The 19,428-nt window shown below is 53.3% G+C and overlaps 2 protein-coding genes across 6 annotated transcripts in view; both read right to left on the reverse strand.

The window, feature by feature from the left end:
* Positions 1-33: 33 nt before the first annotated feature.
* On the reverse strand, positions 34-18,190 carry LOC137142222 (probable E3 ubiquitin-protein ligase makorin-1). 2 transcript variants are annotated; one of them, XM_067531475.1, is made up of 8 exons: positions 18,020-18,190; positions 6,992-7,111; positions 5,502-5,812; positions 5,080-5,174; positions 4,226-4,434; positions 3,510-3,620; positions 3,166-3,298; positions 34-2,491 (listed from the first exon to the last, which is right to left on the reverse strand). In XM_067531475.1, the coding sequence occupies exons 1-8, from the start codon at positions 18,037-18,039 to the stop codon at positions 2,321-2,323; spliced, it is 1,170 nt and encodes a 389-aa protein (XP_067387576.1). In that variant the 5' UTR covers positions 18,040-18,190; the 3' UTR covers positions 34-2,320. The 2 variants fall into 2 exon arrangements, with proteins under 2 accessions (XP_067387576.1, XP_067387575.1); XM_067531474.1 differs by lacking the exon at positions 18,020-18,190 and adding an exon at positions 9,028-9,236.
* Positions 18,191-18,306: 116 nt separating this feature from the next.
* The window catches only part of PPARD (peroxisome proliferator activated receptor delta), a 31,013-nt gene continuing 29,891 nt past the window's right edge, over positions 18,307-19,428 (reverse strand). For all 4 annotated transcript variants that reach the window (XM_067531472.1, XM_067531469.1, XM_067531473.1 and 1 more), the window contains one exon: positions 18,307-19,191. In XM_067531472.1, coding sequence (XP_067387573.1) covers positions 18,944-19,191 — 248 coding nt within the window. In that variant the 3' untranslated portion in view covers positions 18,307-18,943. The remainder of the gene's footprint in view (positions 19,192-19,428) is intronic.

Raw genomic sequence — 19,428 nt, forward strand, 5'->3', positions numbered from 1 at the left:
CTTGATCCTCTTTCAATATGCGGACAGTGCCCAACACATTGAAGCACGGCTCTCGCCTGGAAGCTGGGGGCATCGGTGCAACACAAACAATCATGAGCTGTCCCAAGCTGACTGAGATGCAATAAACATTTTCTTTTTTACACACGATTTGTAGATTTCTTTCCCTTCCAGTAATCACAGGCACTGCACGTAATCTACACGGTGCCCTCTCTCCCCAACATATGATTTCTAACTTGATGGGGAGTTTAAGTATCTTTGACTTTAAAGCTCTTGTGGGGTTATTAAGTTATTGCCACTGAGGTGCTGACTGCGATTGCGGATATAACAGCAGGGGGTTCAAGGTACCTTTTACCATTTATCCCCATTCACCCCCCCCAAGAACCCATGGTACTCTGTGCCCATTTTCCTGTCCCACAAAAACAGCGTACAAGAAATCGAGGAAAGGGGCAGCCTCCCACCAAGGAGAGGCAGCACATCCCGCCCTGGAAGCGTTTCCCCGTCCATGACTCCATCGCTGAAGTGCTGGAAGCCACTGGCGGTTTTCAACCCGCTCTGCCTTGACAGTAGAGAGGTTCTGCAGCTGGACAGCTGTTTAGGGCTCCTGCGACTGCTCCCATGAAGAAAGACAGGGGCAAGACCGAGCACCTCATACTTTAGTGGAGGCTGGGATGCAGGCCTTGTGCAGCCTAGCTCATTAAACGGACTGCAAGGGACAAGAAAACTCAGTCCATGCTCACAGGAAGTGCCTTGTGCGCAGACATCTCCTCAGACCCGCTGCTGAGAGAAGGGGTTGTTTTTAGAACCCTTTTCTTGGGGAAGGAGGGACCGTCGAGTCCGTAGTGGATCCTAGTAACATTCAGGGGTGAGACGCCAGCCTGAGATGTGCCCCTCTCCTTGCTGAAGGATCAGAAATTCAGGCCAGTGCATCCATCCATTAACCCACCACTTTCCCCCCCTCCCCTCCCCTCCCACCTTCCAGCTGGAGGCTAAGGATAGAGGGCAGCCCAGCTTGAGAAGAGGGGTGCTAGGTCGGCTCAAGCTGGCACGTGAAGATTAGCAGCATAAGCGGGGCTAGCCCAGTGACTACAAACCCAGCCAGCCCCCTTGTGTGCACACTCAGGCAAGCTCCAGCAGAACTAGCCCGTCTACTCAGACTGGGAAGCATGGTCCCACGCTCAGTGTAGACGTACCCTAGGAGGGTAAAGCAGAAGGGACAGCAGAGATGACCCCCCCCATCCTCCTTTGATGTCAGCTCAACACGCCGCCCAACTGCTGGGCTCCAACATAGACAGGGGTCACGTCCCCATGCCCAGCAATTGCCCCTATTGCTATCGCCAGCAACTGTGTTTTTAGCAGTAGGCGCAGGCAGAAGGGAACGAAGAGCCAGAATTGTAGATTTCTGCACTGCCCTTAGGCAAAAAGAGATTTGGCCTATTAGTTTTTAAAGCTGATTTTTATTTCATGGTCTCCAGATATTTTCTGGAAGAGTTAAAAAGTTTGCCCAGTACGTGCACAGGCAGATTCATGACTAGGCAGCAACCCTTCCGGCTCACATGGAGCCGGGGCTCACTGCTTAGATTATGAAGCCTCCGAGACAGATGTCTGTATCAATAAAAAAAGCACACACCCCCCCCCCCCCCACCCACCGGACTGCTCCCCCTCTAAGCCTGCTATGGACACCTGACAGCACTGCAGTCAAGACCAGAGCAACCTGCCAAGATGCAGACGCTGCCTGCTGCTATGGACAATAGCACTGCTCAGCTGAGTCTCCTTCACGACAAACCAGCCTCAGCAGCAAGCAGACGCACACGCAGTGGGACGCTCTGCCTCCGCCCACAGCAGCGAGATGGCAGGACCACGACAAAATCTGGCACACAGCCCGCTCCTCGAGCCAGCAGCTGGGAGACCGTAGGACCTGGGACACTACCAGACCGGGAAATCGAGGTGGTGAGGAAACCGTGTAGAGGGAGACAGGCCGTTTTGGAGGGGAAGAAGGGAAGTGGAAACGTGATGTGCGAAGTGTCCGCTGTCAGTCCTGTCGGCCCCAGGATGGACGCAGCAGTGGGTTGACAGTGGTCCGAGCATCCCACCTCTCCATGGAGAGAGAGAGCTTCCCATCGCAGGTGCTGTGTTCCCCCAGCTTGCGCAGCATGGTTTCAGATCACTAGGAGTCCTGCCAGACATACAACTAGACAGATTAAAAGAAGTCAATTGTCTTTCCCCATCCCCCCACCCCCGACCCCCAAAGATGTAGGTTCACAAGCCATGGAGTGACCCAGACTGCATTGAGCCAGGCCCGGCCCAGCATCCCCAGACCGGTCTAGTCAGAGTCACTGGAACCCCAGAAAGTCTCATGGCAGTAGTCGGACTCTGAATAGTCGACGTCCCCCTGCAACAGTGCAAAGGTGAGAGCCCACTGCAGCAAGCACATGTCATCTTCCTCGTCATCTTCCTCCTCCTCGGAGCTCTCAGAGGGAGAGGGACTGAATGCCTGCAACGGGACACAACATGCTTATCTCACATGGGCTGGAGCCATCAGGGTCCAATGGGGGGGGGGGAGGGAGGGGGTGAGAGGAGAACTGACCCCACCCCCTGCAAGGTGCTGCTATTTCCTAGAGAGGTTTTATCTCCCACCTGGGGAACTAGGGTGTCCTGAGGGCCACCAGCAGGAGACAGACATCAGGATTTCAAGGGAGGACTGGCCAGGCAAGACTAACTGCAAGGAGCAAGATCCAAGAGCTCCTCACCCACCCATCCCTGCTGAAGATTCATCAGGGGACATGCAGCAGTTGCTTTGCTCCAGGCAGGACTGGCCTCCAAGCCCTCAGTGGCTGGACAGTCACAGCCAGATCTGCAGATTGTCAGTCCTCTTCTTCTAGGCCCTGATTCAGCAGAGCGCTGAGGCATGCGCTTGACTCTAAGAACGTGGGAGTCCCACTGACTTCAGCGGAAGCGATCCCGTGCTGGAAGTTGGGCGCACGCTTAAGTATCCTGGCTAAGTCGGAGCTGAATCTCAGCTTCTTAGCAGCTCTATTTCTGTTTATATTTTTAAAACCGAACACAGACTGAACACCACCAGCCTGGCAATCTCCCCCACACCGGCTATTCCCAACAGCTATCGACACAGATCTCAACTTAGGGGAGATTCAAGCTGCTTTTACTTACAACTGGGTTTCTCCCACGAGGAGGTCTCTGTCGAGGGGGCCGCCCCCTGGCCGGGAGCTCATGAAGGTAGATGCACTCCGATTTAAAGGGGCAGTAGCCCTGGCCGCGGGCAAAGAACTTGCATCTTATTTTCCTAGAAGAGTTAAAAGAGGTGCGTTGAATTCAGAAGGGAATTCATGGGTTAGAGGTTCCTGCAGGCACCTGCCAACACCACACCCGGAGAGCCAACCTCTCAGCCTTCTGCCGACAGCCCTCTCTGTAGGCGAGCGCTCTGAATAGCAAAGGGCGAATTCAGGCCCGTCACACAAACCTCATCCCGGGAAGCATAGGAGCCAGGCACCTACCCAGTCCGTGCCTTGAAGGTTTCTATCAGCTTTTCCTTTTCGTCCGTGTCAGAGACCCAGTACTTGTGGGGGATGAAGTAACTGGATGTGACCCGGCACTCGGGGCAGGCCCTGTGGGCAGACACATGATGCGCATGGACCATTTTCAGCAAATAGGCATGAATGGGTGTGTGGGGGGGGTGGCAGGGGGGCAGGTGGTTCCGCCAGGCTGGCCGGGCACCCGCCTCAGAGACCAGCAGTGCCAGGCCAGCCCCCCGGCAGCTAACGGAGCTAGTCCATGCTGCACCCTACGCCATTACAATAGATTCGCCACAACAGGGATGGGCAGCGATAACGGGGCTAACGCCAACCTCATCTGTAAGGAAGACAGGGGCTGGAGGGTTGTCATGGTGATTGCTCATGCCATGGCCTGCCCTAAAAGCTCCCCCATCCCCATTAGGGCAGCTGCCGCCCCCTTATCTGACTGCTGGACAAAGTCACCCATCAGATTGTGGCTCTTCGTAACAAGGGAAACGGGACCAAGCCCCCAGCAGCAGGTTAGCACGGGGGGACCTATTGCCCACACGGCATAGCCAAGCCGAGGACTCCTGATCTCTGACCCGACATCTGGACATTAGACCAGGCTGCCTCTCCTTGTGCCACCCCAGATCTGAATATGGAAGGGGGGGGCGGGAGGGTGCTCACAGCCCTCGCTACGGGGGAAGCGGCGGACGTACTTGATCACCGCACTCTGGAACTCCCGGCTCTTCCGCCATGTGCGGATGCAGCCGACGCAGTAGGCATGGCCACAGTTGGGGAGGATGCCGAACACGCGCTCCTCGGGCAAGGACTTCTCATAGACCTTGTCCATACAGATGCCGCACACCACATCCTCGCTCCGCAGCGCCACCGCCGAAGCAGCAGCTGCTCCCAGCCCACCAGCTGCCTGCACAGAACAATATAGCCGGCTAGCACTCGGAGACATGATCCCCCTTGCTCCCATGGAGATCTGCTGCCTCATCTTCCCCACGCCAGGCTCCTCAGTAAAACCCTGGGCTCAGCGCTGTGCTGGCTGGACATCCACCCTGCTTTGGAGAGGGCCATTGCCTCAGCTCCGGGCTTGGGAAGAACCGGCCTTCCGCAGCCCTTCAGGAAGGAGGAGAGGGACCCCTGCCAGGCAATGAACGGGTCCCACAGACAGGAGAGTGGGAGGATTACACTGGATTACACCAAGAAGATTGCTCTCAGCCATATGGAAGGTATCTGGGGTAGGACTCTGAGGAAGGATGGTCTTAGGGCATTAACCTAGGACATGAGAGACCTGGGGTCAGTTTCTTGCTCTGCCACAGACTCCCTGGGTGACCTTGGGGCAAAGTATTTCGCTCCTCTGTGCCTCAGTTCCCCATCTGTGCAATGGGGACAACAGCAGTGCCCTGCCTGACAGGGGTTGGGAGAATAAAGGCGTTAAAGATGGAGGTGCTCAGAGACCAGGATGATGGGGGCCTGGTAAGCACAACAGACACCATAAGAGCATCCCACTGAGAATGTCAGTGCCAATATCACCGTCCCCCATCCCGAGAATCCCACACACCTCTAGGGTTTGAGGCGCCGGGATCACCACTTTGTTAGGTACAGCCTCTGGTTCCAGGGAAGTTCTTGGAAATCCCAGATCCCGTGGTCTGGAACCTGCCCAGCAAGACAACAGTTGGTATGAGATTCATTCACTAGGCACCCATGCTCCTTCCCACACAGGGCAGAGGGCTTTTGAAAGCCAGGCCACCACAGGCAGCCTGTTGCACAGAAGGATGGCCCCGGGGCTGGATCCGGGCTCTGTATATCACCTCCCCAATGGGACCCACAAAGAGCTGCCTGAGCAGAAGCAGCCTTCTCCAGACAGGCAGACTAGTCAGTGGGAAGAAGTTCCCCCAGCTCACGCTAGAGCCAAGCCAGCCATTCCCACCCGGCCATTCCCAGCCTCGCCCCCAACGCAGTTAACAGGCCAGCAGCACTTACTTGATCCACACTGGGCCTGCCTGGGGACAAACTCCCTGCTGAAGGCCCAGTTTGGGGGATTGGTGCGGACGGTGACAGTCTCTTTATCTTCCTCTTCCTCCTCAAACTCCGTGGTCAGCTGCCTGAAGTTCAGCTGCAGCTGCGTCACACTGGGGCCAGGAGGCTCCGAACCACGCCGGGCACCTCCCTGGCTCCCAGCTGATGCTTCTGGCCGGACGGACGGCTCCGAGCCGCGGCGGCTCAGCGATGAGGCAGGCTGTGAGCCGCATCTTCTCCAAGCCGGGGCTGAAGGCTCTTGGACGTGCCGATAGCTGGAGGAGTCAAAGGTCACGGGCTACATGGCATGGCCCAAGGGTGAGATACATGCCTATTGTTTAGGGCACGGGATCAGCTCCAGTCTTATGACATCGCAGTGTCCAAGCCTTTCTTAGGACAGAGACACACCAGGGGACAGCCCATCTCCTCAGCGGATTCAGTTGTAGCCATTATGATGGAGATTTCCAGGAGCAGTCCAATGGACTTAGACACCTCTTCCATTAAAGTTCATGGCAGTGGTTTAGCGGTGTCTAAACCCCTTCCATGGCTTTGGAAGTCCCCAGTTATGTCTCCCCTACACAGCTTATGTCGGCAGTTTTTTTTGGCCGGTTCAGGCACACCACCTCCCCGAACAACATTAGCACTTTACTGGGGTTTTTATCAGCATAGCGACAGCACCAGGGTGTGTTTTTCCCTCCCACGTCCCTCACTGATACAGCCATGCCAGTATCGGTTTTAAGTGCCTCAACCTAGGACTTTCAGAAGTTGAACAAGCTACGATCTCCCAAGCTCTGGCAATGGGTTACCGCACCGGTCTTGCGCCTCTCGGCCGTGGTCGTGTCTGTCCACACCAGTAGGAGGGCGCCCTGTAATTCTCTGCCCGTGCAGCTCCACTGGGGAAACTGGTGTAAACAGGTTTCAGGTGTTTTTCACCACCTTACCTAGCCAAATCTCCACACCATACAGCTTCTACTGCTGCAGCTGCTGCTGGAGAATTATGGTTTCCATTTTAGACTAGGCTCAGGAGATTCCTCTCAACCCCACCTCCTCCCCATCGTTTTAGACAGTGGTTCCCAAAGTGGGGTCCCCAGACCCGCAGGGGCCTACCATGGTTATGCAGGGGGCTGGCCCTTAAGCCAGGGCTGGAACGGTGTTCCGGCACTTTTCCCACATGGACGACACCATTTTGTTCTCAAGATGGCATCCTCCTTTTGGCGTGACCGTGCATAAGTGGTCACATTGGTAGGAGCGTTCCCACGCTGGCCTGGCGGGGATGTTCTGGTAGCACCAGAAAAGGGGCCCAGGACACTCAGCAAGATGCCAAAGGGCTCCTTGGGAAGAAGCTTTGGAAACCACTGCCTGAGACCATGCATCTTTCAGTCTAGAATATTTCTAAGGGGCCCATCACCTTGGTCTTTAGCCCAAATCTGGGGCATCACAGGCAACGTCCTTACCTGCAACGGTCTCCGTAGCCACAGAACCCATTCTGGAAATACCTGCAGATCTGGGCTGACTTCCGCTCGTGTGAGAAACGGCAATTCTGACCCCATCTACAGGCTCCCCGGGCAAAGTTCCTGCAGGAAGAAGAGACCCCACATTGACCCACAGGCTGCACCAACACATCAGCTTCCTACTAAGCTCACAGGACATGGCTCTGACTACGGTCCATCCCGACGCTTCCTTACTTCCCAGAGGAGCTCAGCGTCCTCACCCCTCCAAGCCACAGCCTCCCCGTGTCTGGAAGCAGCTGTCAAACCTGATTTGAACATGGGAGTTGGGTGCCCAATTCCCATAGGCTCATTGACACATCCCAGCCTCAGGGCAGGGCAGAACAGCTAGAGACTCCAGCATGTTACAACCCGCTGCTCCTTTCTGCACCAGCCTTGGGAACCAGTTCAATCCCAGGTTCCTCGCTGACTATGACAGCGCTAGGGAAGCAGGGGAGTTGGTCTGGCTCACGGAGAACTCAACAGTCTTTGTTTCGGCCTTGTGAGACGCCCATATACCCTAATGATGGGCATCAAACACCAGGGCACTCATGCCATGGGGGTGCAGAGCTGTTCTCTTGCGGCGTGTGCACGTCAGCTGTTTGGCGGCAGCGAAGCGTAAACATGGGGCCAAGATTTGTAAGGGAGCCGATTGGAATCAGGCATCCCATTCCCATTGAAATCCAACAGGATTTGAGCACGCAACTCCCTGGGCTCCTGGAAACACCCAGGCTGCACAGTCCAAGGGTGGACTGTGGAGAAGCCCATGGATGTGGGCCCGGGGGTGGTGAGGGACGGGAGCCAGCAGCCACCAGTGAGATGCAGAAGGCTCTGATGTGAAGGACAGCGGCTCAGCTCACGAGTGCTGGAAACCCAGGAGATGGACGCCTCCCAGAGGTCGGGCACAGCGCATGGAGGGCGCAGGCCAGGGCGTTCCCCAGCCTACAGCCCATCTCAGCCTGGAGAGAGAGCCCACCTCCACTCACTGCCAACAGAACTTGGGAGAAGAAGAGGGCTAGGGAGTCAGAGACTAGAGCAGGGGATAAGTGGAAAAAGCCTGCAGGGCTATGGGAAAAAGGCCACTGCCCTGGTCCAGCTACTACTGGCTGATCTGATTCGGGGAGGAGCAGGAGCTTGGGGAGGCCGGATGAGGCAGCAGGGAGTATTTCACCATGGGAGTCCCAGTCACATGTTTGCTTGCTCAAATAATGAGAGCACTAAGAACCAGGAGAGGCCTGTGGTGGGAATGCACCCGAGACAGCTTCCCCAAAGGCTTAACATGGAGCTCTCCGAGCCAGCACGGCCCGCAGACCTCCCCACGGCACATGCCCAAGGGAAGCCTGAAGTTTAAGAGAAGTTAGCAGCACTCCAAAGCGTTTGACTGTTAAACGCCTGCCCCTGGACGGCTTGAAGACGGAGCAATTTACCAGGGAGCCCAATGCAACTAAAGCTTGGCTTTGCCTGAAAGCAGCACAAGAAGTTTCACTACAAAGAGGAGCCAGAACCCAGGGCAGGGAGGAAACCCAAGGGGGCGGGAAGATAAGGTCCAAAGTCCCAGCCTTTACCACTCCAGGCAACCAGAGAATCCCCTCCCCCAGCACTGCAAAGAGCTGCCCCCTGCCAGACAATGGTCACTCTGCCCAGAGACCCCTTTCATCTCCACGAGGTGCTGCCTTCAGAGCCCGCATGGGGCAGAGGGACCAGATAGCGAGTGTGAAAAGTCAGGACAGGATGGGGGGGGCCCACAGGCACCTATATAAGAAAAAGCCCCAAATATCAGGACAGTCCCTATAAAATGGAGGCATCTAAGCATTTCAGTGCCACCAGCCAGCAGGAGAACAGCCTGCTGCAAACTCCCACCCATGCGCAGGCCAGGGGCAGAGCCCTCCTGGCACAAAGAAGATCAAGGACAGCAGTTCTCTACCCCCCATCCCACCACCACCAACGTGGCTGTTATCTGGGGGAGGGAGCTGGGCTCTAAACCCGCTGCCCCCAGGCCGTACCTGCACAGGACCCTGGAGTAGGGACCCCTGTTAGGCGGGACCCCTCCAGCTGCTACCAGCGAGCCAGCCTCCATCCTTGCCAGAAACTGACTCAAAAGGCCTCTCTGTCCCCCACCCCCCCTCCAGAACTATTTATGGGAGGGGAGGGGTTTAAACCAGCCTTCCCCACCAACTAGCCCATTGGGAAGGGAGCCCTTTGGACACACCCAGCTACCCATTAGTTTATCAGATTGCAGGAGTAAGGAATGGGACCCACCCACCTCTGCACTGACCAGCTACCTGCAGTAGGTGCAAACTCACAGGCGGGGAGGAAGGAGCCAATGGGCAGGCTAACAAGGCTTAACCCCTTTGTTGCTGCCTAGATTGGAGAGGTTTTTGATTTTGTGTGTGCAGAGACAGCCCGTAGACCAGAACCTCATCCCAGGCATTGCAGCCAACCGGTACACTCAATGCTATTAACATCTGAAAGTGCAACAGAGACCCCCAGGGCAATGGCTGTTTGGTCCTCGTGGCACCCAGCACTACAGGGGAACGAAAAAGAATTGGAACAAGAATCGATTGCCCAGGGATGTGTGCGAAGCAGACGTACATAGAGCGAGGCGTGCAGGCAGCTCCCGGAACAGCGTCTGGCCAAAAAGCTGGACAGAAGGGAATGAAGACAGAATCTTCTGCTGAGCACCCATGGGTGTCCCCACCCAAGTAGTGGATGCTGGGCCTGCAGCACCAGCAGGGGATGGTCTTGTGGCTAAGGCACTAAACTGGGAGCCGGGAACCCTGAGTTCTAGTTCTGCCTCCTTAGCATGACAGGGGACACATCACTTGGGCCCAGCTCCTCAAAGGTATCTAGGGTTCCACTGATTGATTTCAATGGCAGTTAGAACCCCAAATCCTTTTGAGGAGCTGGGTCTTAATCTCTCAGTGCCCCTGTTCCTTATTTATAAATGGGGATGCTGACATTTTCTTTGTCTGCTTAGGTAGTAAGCACTTTTGGGCAGGAACTCCCTGTATGTACAGTGCCGTGCACACTGGGGCCCCTAAGTACACTGTAAACAACACTAAAACCCCCCGGCTGGGCAGGAGTGAGGTGTTGAATGCTCAAAGTGTCTTGCAAAGGCTTGTTGCAATTCTTTGCCGCCTGGTGCAGGCAGGGCCTCCGTGAGGGGGTCGACTGGGTGGGGAAAGAGGCAGGTTTGATTTAAATAAACAAAGCGTTTCCCCACTGAGTTTGTTCCACTGATGTGACACCCTGGCTGGCAGACAACAGCACAAAGGGGCAAAAGCTGGAGCACGGTCATGGCCCCTGCCACTTCCTGCTTCACCCCTGTTCGGCACACACAGCAGAAGAAATGGAAGGAAATGAGATACTGGCTGCAGGGAACGGAATAGTAAAGAATACGCAGCTCTGTCCTTTTCTGTGCTATATGCTCTGCAATCAATTAGGGCCCCAGCTGTCCTGACCATCATGGCAGGTCATTGCCTATTACACTTTTACCTCTCCAGACTCCTTCAGATCAGACTGTTCAGCCACTTTTATTTATATAGGTCTAAAACCTCGTACCTGGGGGGTGGGGAGCCAGTCTACTGGTCTGTGAAGAGAGTTGCCCAGGTATGGCACAAAGCAAAATATTTCACAACACCTTACGTTGTAATCAGTGCACACTGGGCAATGCACTTAGGTTCTTGCACATCACACAGTCTGTACATCTCTGCAGCTGCAGCCTGATTGGACCCCGGCACTTTTATTTCTGCCTGTCTGCTACTACTGATCATTAGTCAGGCCTCAACGCTGCAAACCCTTAGCCCAGATCCTCAAAGGCAGTTACGTACCTAACATCTATCGATTTCAGTGGGCGTTAGGCCCTTAAATATCTTGAGGATCTGGGCCTCAGGCGTTGCTTAATTTTACCATCTAAGTAGTGCCAAAGGGAGTTAGGTGCATAAAAGTCCCCTGCCACTGCCTTTGATGGAACTACTCAGGTGCTTACACTGAAGCATGCCTCTAAGCGGTTGCAAACTCAGTGCCTGAATGATTGTAAGTTCTTTGAACGTACTGCACGCTAGATAAATTACTTTTTGCCAAGGCATGTTACTAAATTCATTTGCTTAGCATTCCAGAGCAGGAAGCTGTGTGGAGCATCCAGAGTAGGGTGACCATGCTGTGCCAAATTGGGCAGGACAGTCCTGAAAGGTACATTTCAAGTCGCGGTCCCAGGCATTTGTCCCGGATTCCCTGTGGTACCACTCTTTGTTGTGCCCGCCTGCCTGAGGGGCTCAGGGGTATGGTGCCATCCTCTTCCTGGTGGGAGGGGCTGAGGTGGGCATTGGTCCCACCCCAGCAATGCCAGGATCTGGCCTAGCCAGAGGATGGGGCCCTGGGGGGAGGACATGGGGTTGGGGATGGGGCCACAAAGGGGGCGGGGCGTTTGCATGTGTCATGCTGCTTTTGCCATTTGAAAAGGTGTTGCCTCATTCACCCTAGTTCAGCTAAGCACCTATAATATGTTAGCTTTAATTCAAGTTAACTGGCATGCAGACTGTCCACAGAGATCTAGATCCTGCAAGGTGTTAGGAACCTAATGTCCATTCAAATCTATAGAAATACCTTTGAGGATCTGGGCCTAGCAGTGCTGAAATTTGTATTTAATATTTATTTATTCTGCCAGTGAGCGAGACAAGCTGTCGAGTTTACACAGCGCTCCTCTTTGAGTCTGGGAAATGTAAAGTGTCAGCTATATCCAACCGATTGTTTAACATAGTAGTTCACACATTTCAAGGAGCCACTCAAGGTGAATAGGCCTCTTAACACCTCTCCAGGCAGAAGGGGGAAAAGGAGGAAGAAAAAGAAGCAGGGAGGGATGGTTATGGTTAGTGGATTAGATTGTTACAATAGGCCATAAATCAGTCCATGATTTTTAGTGCCTAGCAAAGTTATGAATTTAAGCGCCCAGGCTTGTCTTTTGACAGTGTTGTGCAGGTTTCTAATACTTTAGCGAGGCAGCACAATCTAGGGAAACAAACCTAGCGTGAGACCCACCTGCCGCGGACTCTCTCTGGGTAACCTTGGGCATGTCACCTTACCTCACCTCTTGTACCTTGGTTTCCCTGCGCTCTACAATGGAGCTAAGAAGTTCCCCAGTACAGGGTTGTCACGAGGATTCAGTAGTTAGCATTCATACAGGGCTTTGCAAGTGCAAAGTGCTACATCATTACTAAAAATTACCCTTACAAAAATAAAATACAGCCAAGGGGGGATTCTTCTGCAGATGGGTTGATGTTGCAACACGCTGTTGCTACCACACCACGTACCCTGCTAGCAGCGAAGCAGAGATCCCAATCTCCCCGGACATGGTGGAAGAGACACAGACAGATCGGTCCCTTCAGTTTAAAGCGCTTCCCAACATTTGCAAAGCAGAGGGCTTGTCTACGCCGGCCCGTGAGTCACTGCGCAGCACGCTAACGTGTGACTCTGCAGCACCCCACCTTGCTGCCCAGTAACTTGCTATGTGGATTTTCACTTGCTGGACTTTCCCTGGCAGTAGCAGTGAGCACATGGGATGTTACCGCGTGGCATGCTGCTGTGTGATAGCTTCACACTAGGGCTTGCCACACAACAACTCAGTGTAGACAAGCCCTGAGATTCATTTACCTTCAGGAAAATGAAGCCATTTGTGCCCCCTTTAGCACTTCCGTGCGTTGGAGGCTTACCAGTATTTTTAGATCCCCTGCGTATGACACTTCCTCCCCTCTCCCACATACCCTGATGAGCAGTGAGAGTGGACAATGTTCCCATTCAGTCTCCTCGCTGACACTGGCATTAGCGCCCGCTGAAATGAATAGGGCAGTTCACGTCTCAGTGCTATTGTTTCAGGCTCTTTGCAAGCTCCGGCAGACAGATGTCTGCATAGGTCATGCTCAAGTCTGCGGCACAAATTCCTCTCCCTTGTTGGTTTCAGTGACAAAACTATACTCTTGTTGGTTTATTACCTTTATTAGCCCTTTGGTGGGCTAATATGTGCCACTCTTTGTTTGAAGGGGCATTTCCCAGTGTGCTTTTCCAGCTGCTTACTTAAGGGCTCAATTCTGCAATCTGCTGAGCATCCTCCATTCCCATGACCTCAAGGGAGATTGGAGCACTCAGCACAAGCTCAGGATTGGCTCTTGGAGCATTAATGAAAACGAACAACAGAATAGCTGGTGGGTTGAGGTGATGGGGGGAGGCTGGACTGCCCTGAAGTCAACAGGAGTTTTGCTATTAGCTTCAATGAGTAGGGCTGTGGTAAGGGAAGTGTTTGGGACCCCAACAGAGAGCGTTTAAGGGCCTCTTCTATGAGCAGAATGGAAAGTATTCTTGCCATAAACATATTTTAAAAACCTGTGATTAACTTTGTTCATATAAGGTTTCTGCCTTTGGGAAGAAAATTAGAGGATTTTCCCTTTGCTCAGGAAATCTCTTCTTCAAGGAACCCGAGAACTGACCAGAGATTCTAAACCGACAATACGATTGAAGGTTATTTTAGATTTGCACAGCTCTTGCAGGAAGTCATATGGTGGAGTGTGTGGGGGTGCGCCCCATAATCTTTAAAAATATGGTTTTAAAAAATTAAACAAATACCCTGTATCTAAACCATCGAAACAAAATACAAAATGGAACATCACACATCTGTATTTGTGCATGGTTGGAAGAATGAGAGGGGATCACAGACAACCCCTCATATAGGCACAATTTCCACCAACACAGCAGATTTCTTCCTGCACAAACTTCCCCTGGGTGGAAATGGGTACCATTTGTGCATGGTTCTTTGTCACATATTCTATATCCCCCTTGGTAGGTGGCCAGCCTTCCTAGGCACCTCCCTCAGCACCACTGCCCAGCACAAATGGCCCCACAGCGATCAAGGTACTGGCTGAGTCTGTTTCAATAGAATAGTGGCTTGGAAAATTGATTACAAAATAATTCTGTACAGCTCCTAGTACAATGGGGTCCTGGTCCATGATTAGGGCTCCTACATGCTATGGTAAGATAAATTCATATTCCTGGTCCTGCAAACATACACTCAAGCACGTGCCTAACTTTATACATGCAAACGGTCCTATTGAAGTAAATGGGACTAGCCGTGCGAGTGAAGTTACTTGAGTGAGTAAGCGTTCACATGATTGGCATGCAAGGCCCCAATCCTGTGACCAGCTTTGTATGGATGGACTCCTGGTCCCCCAGTGTCCCCCTGAGGTGGGTGCAGGGACCCCACTGTGCATGGCAAACGGCAGGATCTGGCTCTGAGAGCCCACCACAAAGCTCCACCGACAACGGCAATTCCCAGTGACTCGTCTAATGAGAGAGCCACAAGCGGGCTGGGAGACACTAAAAAGCTTTGAAGAAAGTATGGCAATGCGCTGAAAGTTCCTTAAATATTTGGATCAGGTTTATTTCCAGGTAAGTCAGTCTGCGGCACTGTTTATATTAAAAACACTCGGAGGTCTGTATTGCTAGCAAAAATATACATTTCAGTTTGAGGCTTGTTACAACATGGACAAGGAGCAGAGGCTCCTCAAGCGCCGACGAGAATGCAAACCCAGCATCTCCCAGGGACCTGGGGAGCCAAGGCAGCCTCTCCGTTCACAGCATCAGGGCGTTCCAGAGAAGGGGTGGCAGGGTTATACAGACGCTTGGGAAAGGTACCTGTCACAAACCCATCAGTCCATCATTCACACTTCTCTGGCTCCTTTCACAAGAGGACTTCAAAGTGCTTTGCAAAGAGGAATGGAACAGGGCCTTACGACACTCCTGGGGGGTGTGTGCAGCCATGAACCGTATCTCTGAAGGGTAACGCCCCAGCGTGGAGTGTGTGTGTGGGGAGGGGAGACAAGGTGCATAGGGGTGGCAGGATACACTGCGGTAGGTGATGGGGGCTTGGTGCAGATGACCTCCTGGAGTCTGTACCAGCCCCAGCCACCGATGCAGGTGCTTACCATGGAGGACAAAAGCAAGTAGGATTGCCAAGCGGAGTTATGACAGGGAAGCAGACTATTTCTCTGCTTCAGATTTTTAAGAAGTTATTGCACCACGGTAACCCGTTACCCTGAGGGGGTGGGGAAGGAGTGTAATCCAGGTCCTTTAACAAGCCTGCTCAAGACACCCAATGTGCCCTGTCCAATCCTTTCACAGCCACCAGTTTCTCTCTGAAAAGTGACTGTGCAAATATAGCACTGCCCTATTCCAGGGACCTGCTCCCTGCATGTCTCTAGAGGCCTGTTTGCTTACCTTACGGACACAGAAGCACACGTCCCATTAGCCCTGCAGGGAGCTGGAGTCTACTCTGCCTCATGCATCAGCAGATTTGTTAATGAAATCCCCACTGCAGAGCCTTTATTACCACGCAGGATGCAGGAGAAGGAAGGAGCCCAGCTTGGCTCTGATCCCAGGCAGAGGCAGCAGGGAAAACTTTTCCCCACTTCTCCAGTTGTGCCCGTTTGCTGTGGGATCTACGAGACACAAAGACGGAGCTCCACTTCTCAGAACAGAACTGCACTTCCAGGCCTCTCTCTGTCCCCAATATACAGAGAAAGCTGGAGAAGAGCATGGAGTTAAACTTCCAGAACCAAAGATATAAGGACTGTGCCAACCAGGGGTTCTTGCACTGCTTACACTGTGCTACCCGGACAGCCACCTGCTCATCTCAGAGTGAGAACGAAGGCAGCCTCGATGCTGTGGTCACAGGGGGGCTCTGCAACACCAACACAATCTCCCCCGTGGCGTTCCTCCTTTCATCCGCCCCTTTCCAGTTCCTGAGTGGGATCTCAGTGGCTTCGGCTCAACTGTCTCACGTTAAGACTAGCCAGACTCCAAGAGCCACAGGTGGGAATGTAAGTGCTGCATGCAGATGGGACCTTGAGTCAACAGCTATCGTCCCAGCCAGAAAACCTGACTCAATCCCGAGTCTAGCCTCTCTTCTTCTGAAGACAAGGGTCTGCAAACGCCAGCTCGTTGTGGATACAGAGTGAGATAAAGGGAGACTTCTATTTCGGAGAGGCAGACAGTGCCACAAGCTGTGAGGAAGTCATGAAGTTAGGTCACTCTAGGCTCATTAGGGTGCCCAGCTTCTCAGTCAGATCACGAAGCCTGAAAGCTAAATGGTACCTGCAGCTGCATCAGTGAATACAGAACTGTTGGGGAAACACCCAACAGATCAAAGGGTGGTATAAGGGACAGTCCAACTGCTTCAGGCCTTGCCTGGGCTCTTCGAATAGGCTTCTCTCTACTCCATCATAAACCCCCATTTGCCACCATGATAAACGCAGCAATTCGCTTCCCATCCCCCCAAATAAATAATACTTGGTATTTATATTATGCTTTACAGCTTCAAAGTCTTTTACAAACACTAACTCGTGAACCCTCACAGCCCCCGGCAAAGGAGATTAAACTATTAGCCCCGTTTTACAGATGGGGAAACTGAGGCAGAGCAGTTTGACTTGCCTAAGGCCACAGACAGTCAGTGGTGGAGCCAGGATTAGGACCTGGGGATTCAGGTCTCTCAAGCCAGTGTCAGTCAGTCTCCAGCAGCAGGTTTTCCTACCACCACAGCATCAGTGCCTGCTGCCCTCCGAGAAATCTGAGCCAGACGAGACCCAACAGGTCACACATTTTATGCATCGGCCTGGCTGGTGCAGGATGGCTCCCCATGCTACTCTGGCCTTTTCCAAGGGATCAGCCTCCCACAGGCTTGGGCCACTCCAGGATCTGTGGAGCAGGAGTCGTGCTCCAAGCAGTGCATTCATGAAGGCCTTTCCCATGCCCCATTAGCCCTTTGCTTTGCAAACAGACCTCCCGACCCCCCTCTAGAGTACAGTGAACGGCACGGCCGTAGGGTGCTATGTTCTACCCTATGCTGGTGGCTCCCCAGCGATTTCATTCTGCAGACCACTGGGCAAGGAAAGGCTCTCCTCGCAGTCCAGCTGCCCCACTCTCTCAGAAGTTCTTGTCTGCCAGGCGAGACCCACCCCTGTGCACGCCCAGCCCATCTCAGCGGATTGGTGCAACTGGAGAGTTTTACACATGACACTGGCACATGGCCCTAATCAAAGTGAATTTAGTGCTGGCTTGAGTCTAGACTGCACCAGAGACTGAAATCCTGTCTACAGAGCAGGGACAGCCCAGAAGACGGCTGGGCAAACTTCCTCCATACTGCTCCACTGACAAGCCCCAGCTCTGAGCCAGGAGAGGTCTCACCCTTCTCCCTACTAGGTGAGTTCTGTCTCCACAGCCCACTCAAGCCGTGGCATGGCTGCGGAGATTGCCAATGGAAGTGCCAATTAGTGCCCAGGGTGGTAGTGGCAGTGGTTTTAGTGGCGCGGACACCTGTCCACTAGGCACTGGATTGAGAACCACAAACTCATTTCACACTGGCCATTCAAGAGCCATCAGATTTCCCACTCACGACAGGCCTAGGCTGGATTTGAGCTGATGACCTGGAGGTGAAAGGCCACCTTCCCATCCTTCAACAGCTGCTCTGACCAAGCCGGAGCGCTGCATCGTGGGAGCTGCAGCTGTACGCCTTAGGCTCTTGGCATATTACCAAAGCAGTCCCTCCGCTGGGCAGACTGTGGATGCCGCCCTCAGTCTAATGAATTAAGCCCCTGAAATAAGTCAGTCTCAGATCACACTTGGATCTGAGTCACCCCAGCAATTCCTGCTGGGATAGTTTGGCAGAAAGATGTTGTAATGTAGCTGATGGCTCCAGCCACCACTGACACCAACCGCACAGATGTGACCAGTCACAGCTGAAGAGATAGGACCCAGGGCTCCACAGGGATAGGAAGACACCAGCATATTACAGTGTCTGTGCTGATGGGGAAGGCACCATTGTTGGCCTCACACTGGGAGGCCTCCTCTGGCTATGCAATAAACTGCATCGGGAAACCAGTGAGACACAGGGTTGGAAAGGAAACAGCAAGACAGAAATTACTATCACTGTTTTCTGTCACACCCTTGCCTGACCTTTTTCTGCTCCTTACCATCCCCTTCACTGCACAGCGTACCCTTCATCCTTCTAGAACAGCAGAGACTCGAGTCCTTCTGACACTTCAAGTCTGCTCTGGACATCCTGGATCATCTGTTCTGAAGACGAAGATGGTTCTTAAAGAGTTAAACGCCCACCGCCCATGCCCCTGCTCCATTTTCTAAGCTACGGGGGCAAGAAAAGCAGCCTTCCCTTTGAAATTTCGGGGCTAAGAAGGACCAGCTCAGCCCCAGTATGGGGTCAGGAACAGAATTCCATGTTACAACCCACAGCAGTGATTTGGAAAGCAGAGGAGAACGCACATCTCTTGAGGAAGGCAGGCCTGTCTTGCGCACCCAGGGGACTGATCCAGGGTCTCTTCCCCAGTGAAGCATCAGTACCCTTTAACAAACAGTCTGGCTTTTCTATGGGAGAGGGATACGCAGGGAGAGATGTGTTCCAGGTTTTACGGCTCAGGAATAAGGGTCTTCAGTGTGCAATACAAAACAAATTGACACAGGATCTAAGTGCTGTTCCTGGATCAGGTACTGTCTGGTCTCATTACATCAGACCATACCCTTGTTGTTCCGCTGGTGCAGTAATTCTCACCTTCTCTGCAATGCGTGTAAACACAGTGGCTGCTTGGGAGGCAGAAGGGAGCGGCTTGACAGCTGGGCGGTAGCAATGGAAACCTAGCTTATGTTTTGCCTTTTAGGTTCATACGTGCGTGTTAACGGAAGCCCTGACTTAGCACACAGTAGCCACGAAGTCTCATGACAAGTAGGCCTACGTACCATACGTAGAGATCATATAGAAAATAGTTCCAAGTAGAAGAAATGGAAGACCTGGGGGCGTTTGTCAGTCACAATACAAAGTGTTTTGCTGGGGATCCATGGCTTTAATCTGTTGGATAGAAAAGCTCCTCAGTACATGTCCTTGTAGATTTCCTGCAGGAGCGGGTGCAGCGACGTCTCCATCTCCGTCTTTTTGATCTTCTGCACCAGCTGCGTGTGCTCTGTCACCAACTGCCGCAGGTCAGCCATCTTCTGGAGCAGCTTAGGGAAGAGGTACTGAGCGTCCGGGTGGTTGGCCTGCAGGTGGAACTCAAGGGCCCGGAGGATGCTGTCCTGTATCCCCTCCACCTGCTTCACGTCCATCAGGCCAGGGCGATCTGCAGGGAGAGAATTAACACCGCTTAGAGCGCTATCTGACCATCCGTCCATCCACACAGCTCCCCTGCTGAGTGCTACCCTCGGGAAACAGACAGGTGCTTCTGAGCACCGTGCCCCAGGTCACGCAGTGAGTCACAAGTTCTTGGTCCCTAGCCCTGTGTTCAGGCAACTCCCTTCACTGGACTTTTGGTGGATGGGTCTCCACCCCCCACCTTCCCTGTCAGTAGCCGGTGTTT

This window comes from Emydura macquarii, unplaced genomic scaffold, assembly GCF_026122565.2.
Source record: "Emydura macquarii macquarii isolate MOO-44397 ecotype Brisbane River unplaced genomic scaffold, CSIRO-AGI_Emac_v2 contig_3220, whole genome shotgun sequence".
NCBI lineage: Eukaryota > Metazoa > Chordata > Testudines > Chelidae > Emydura > Emydura macquarii.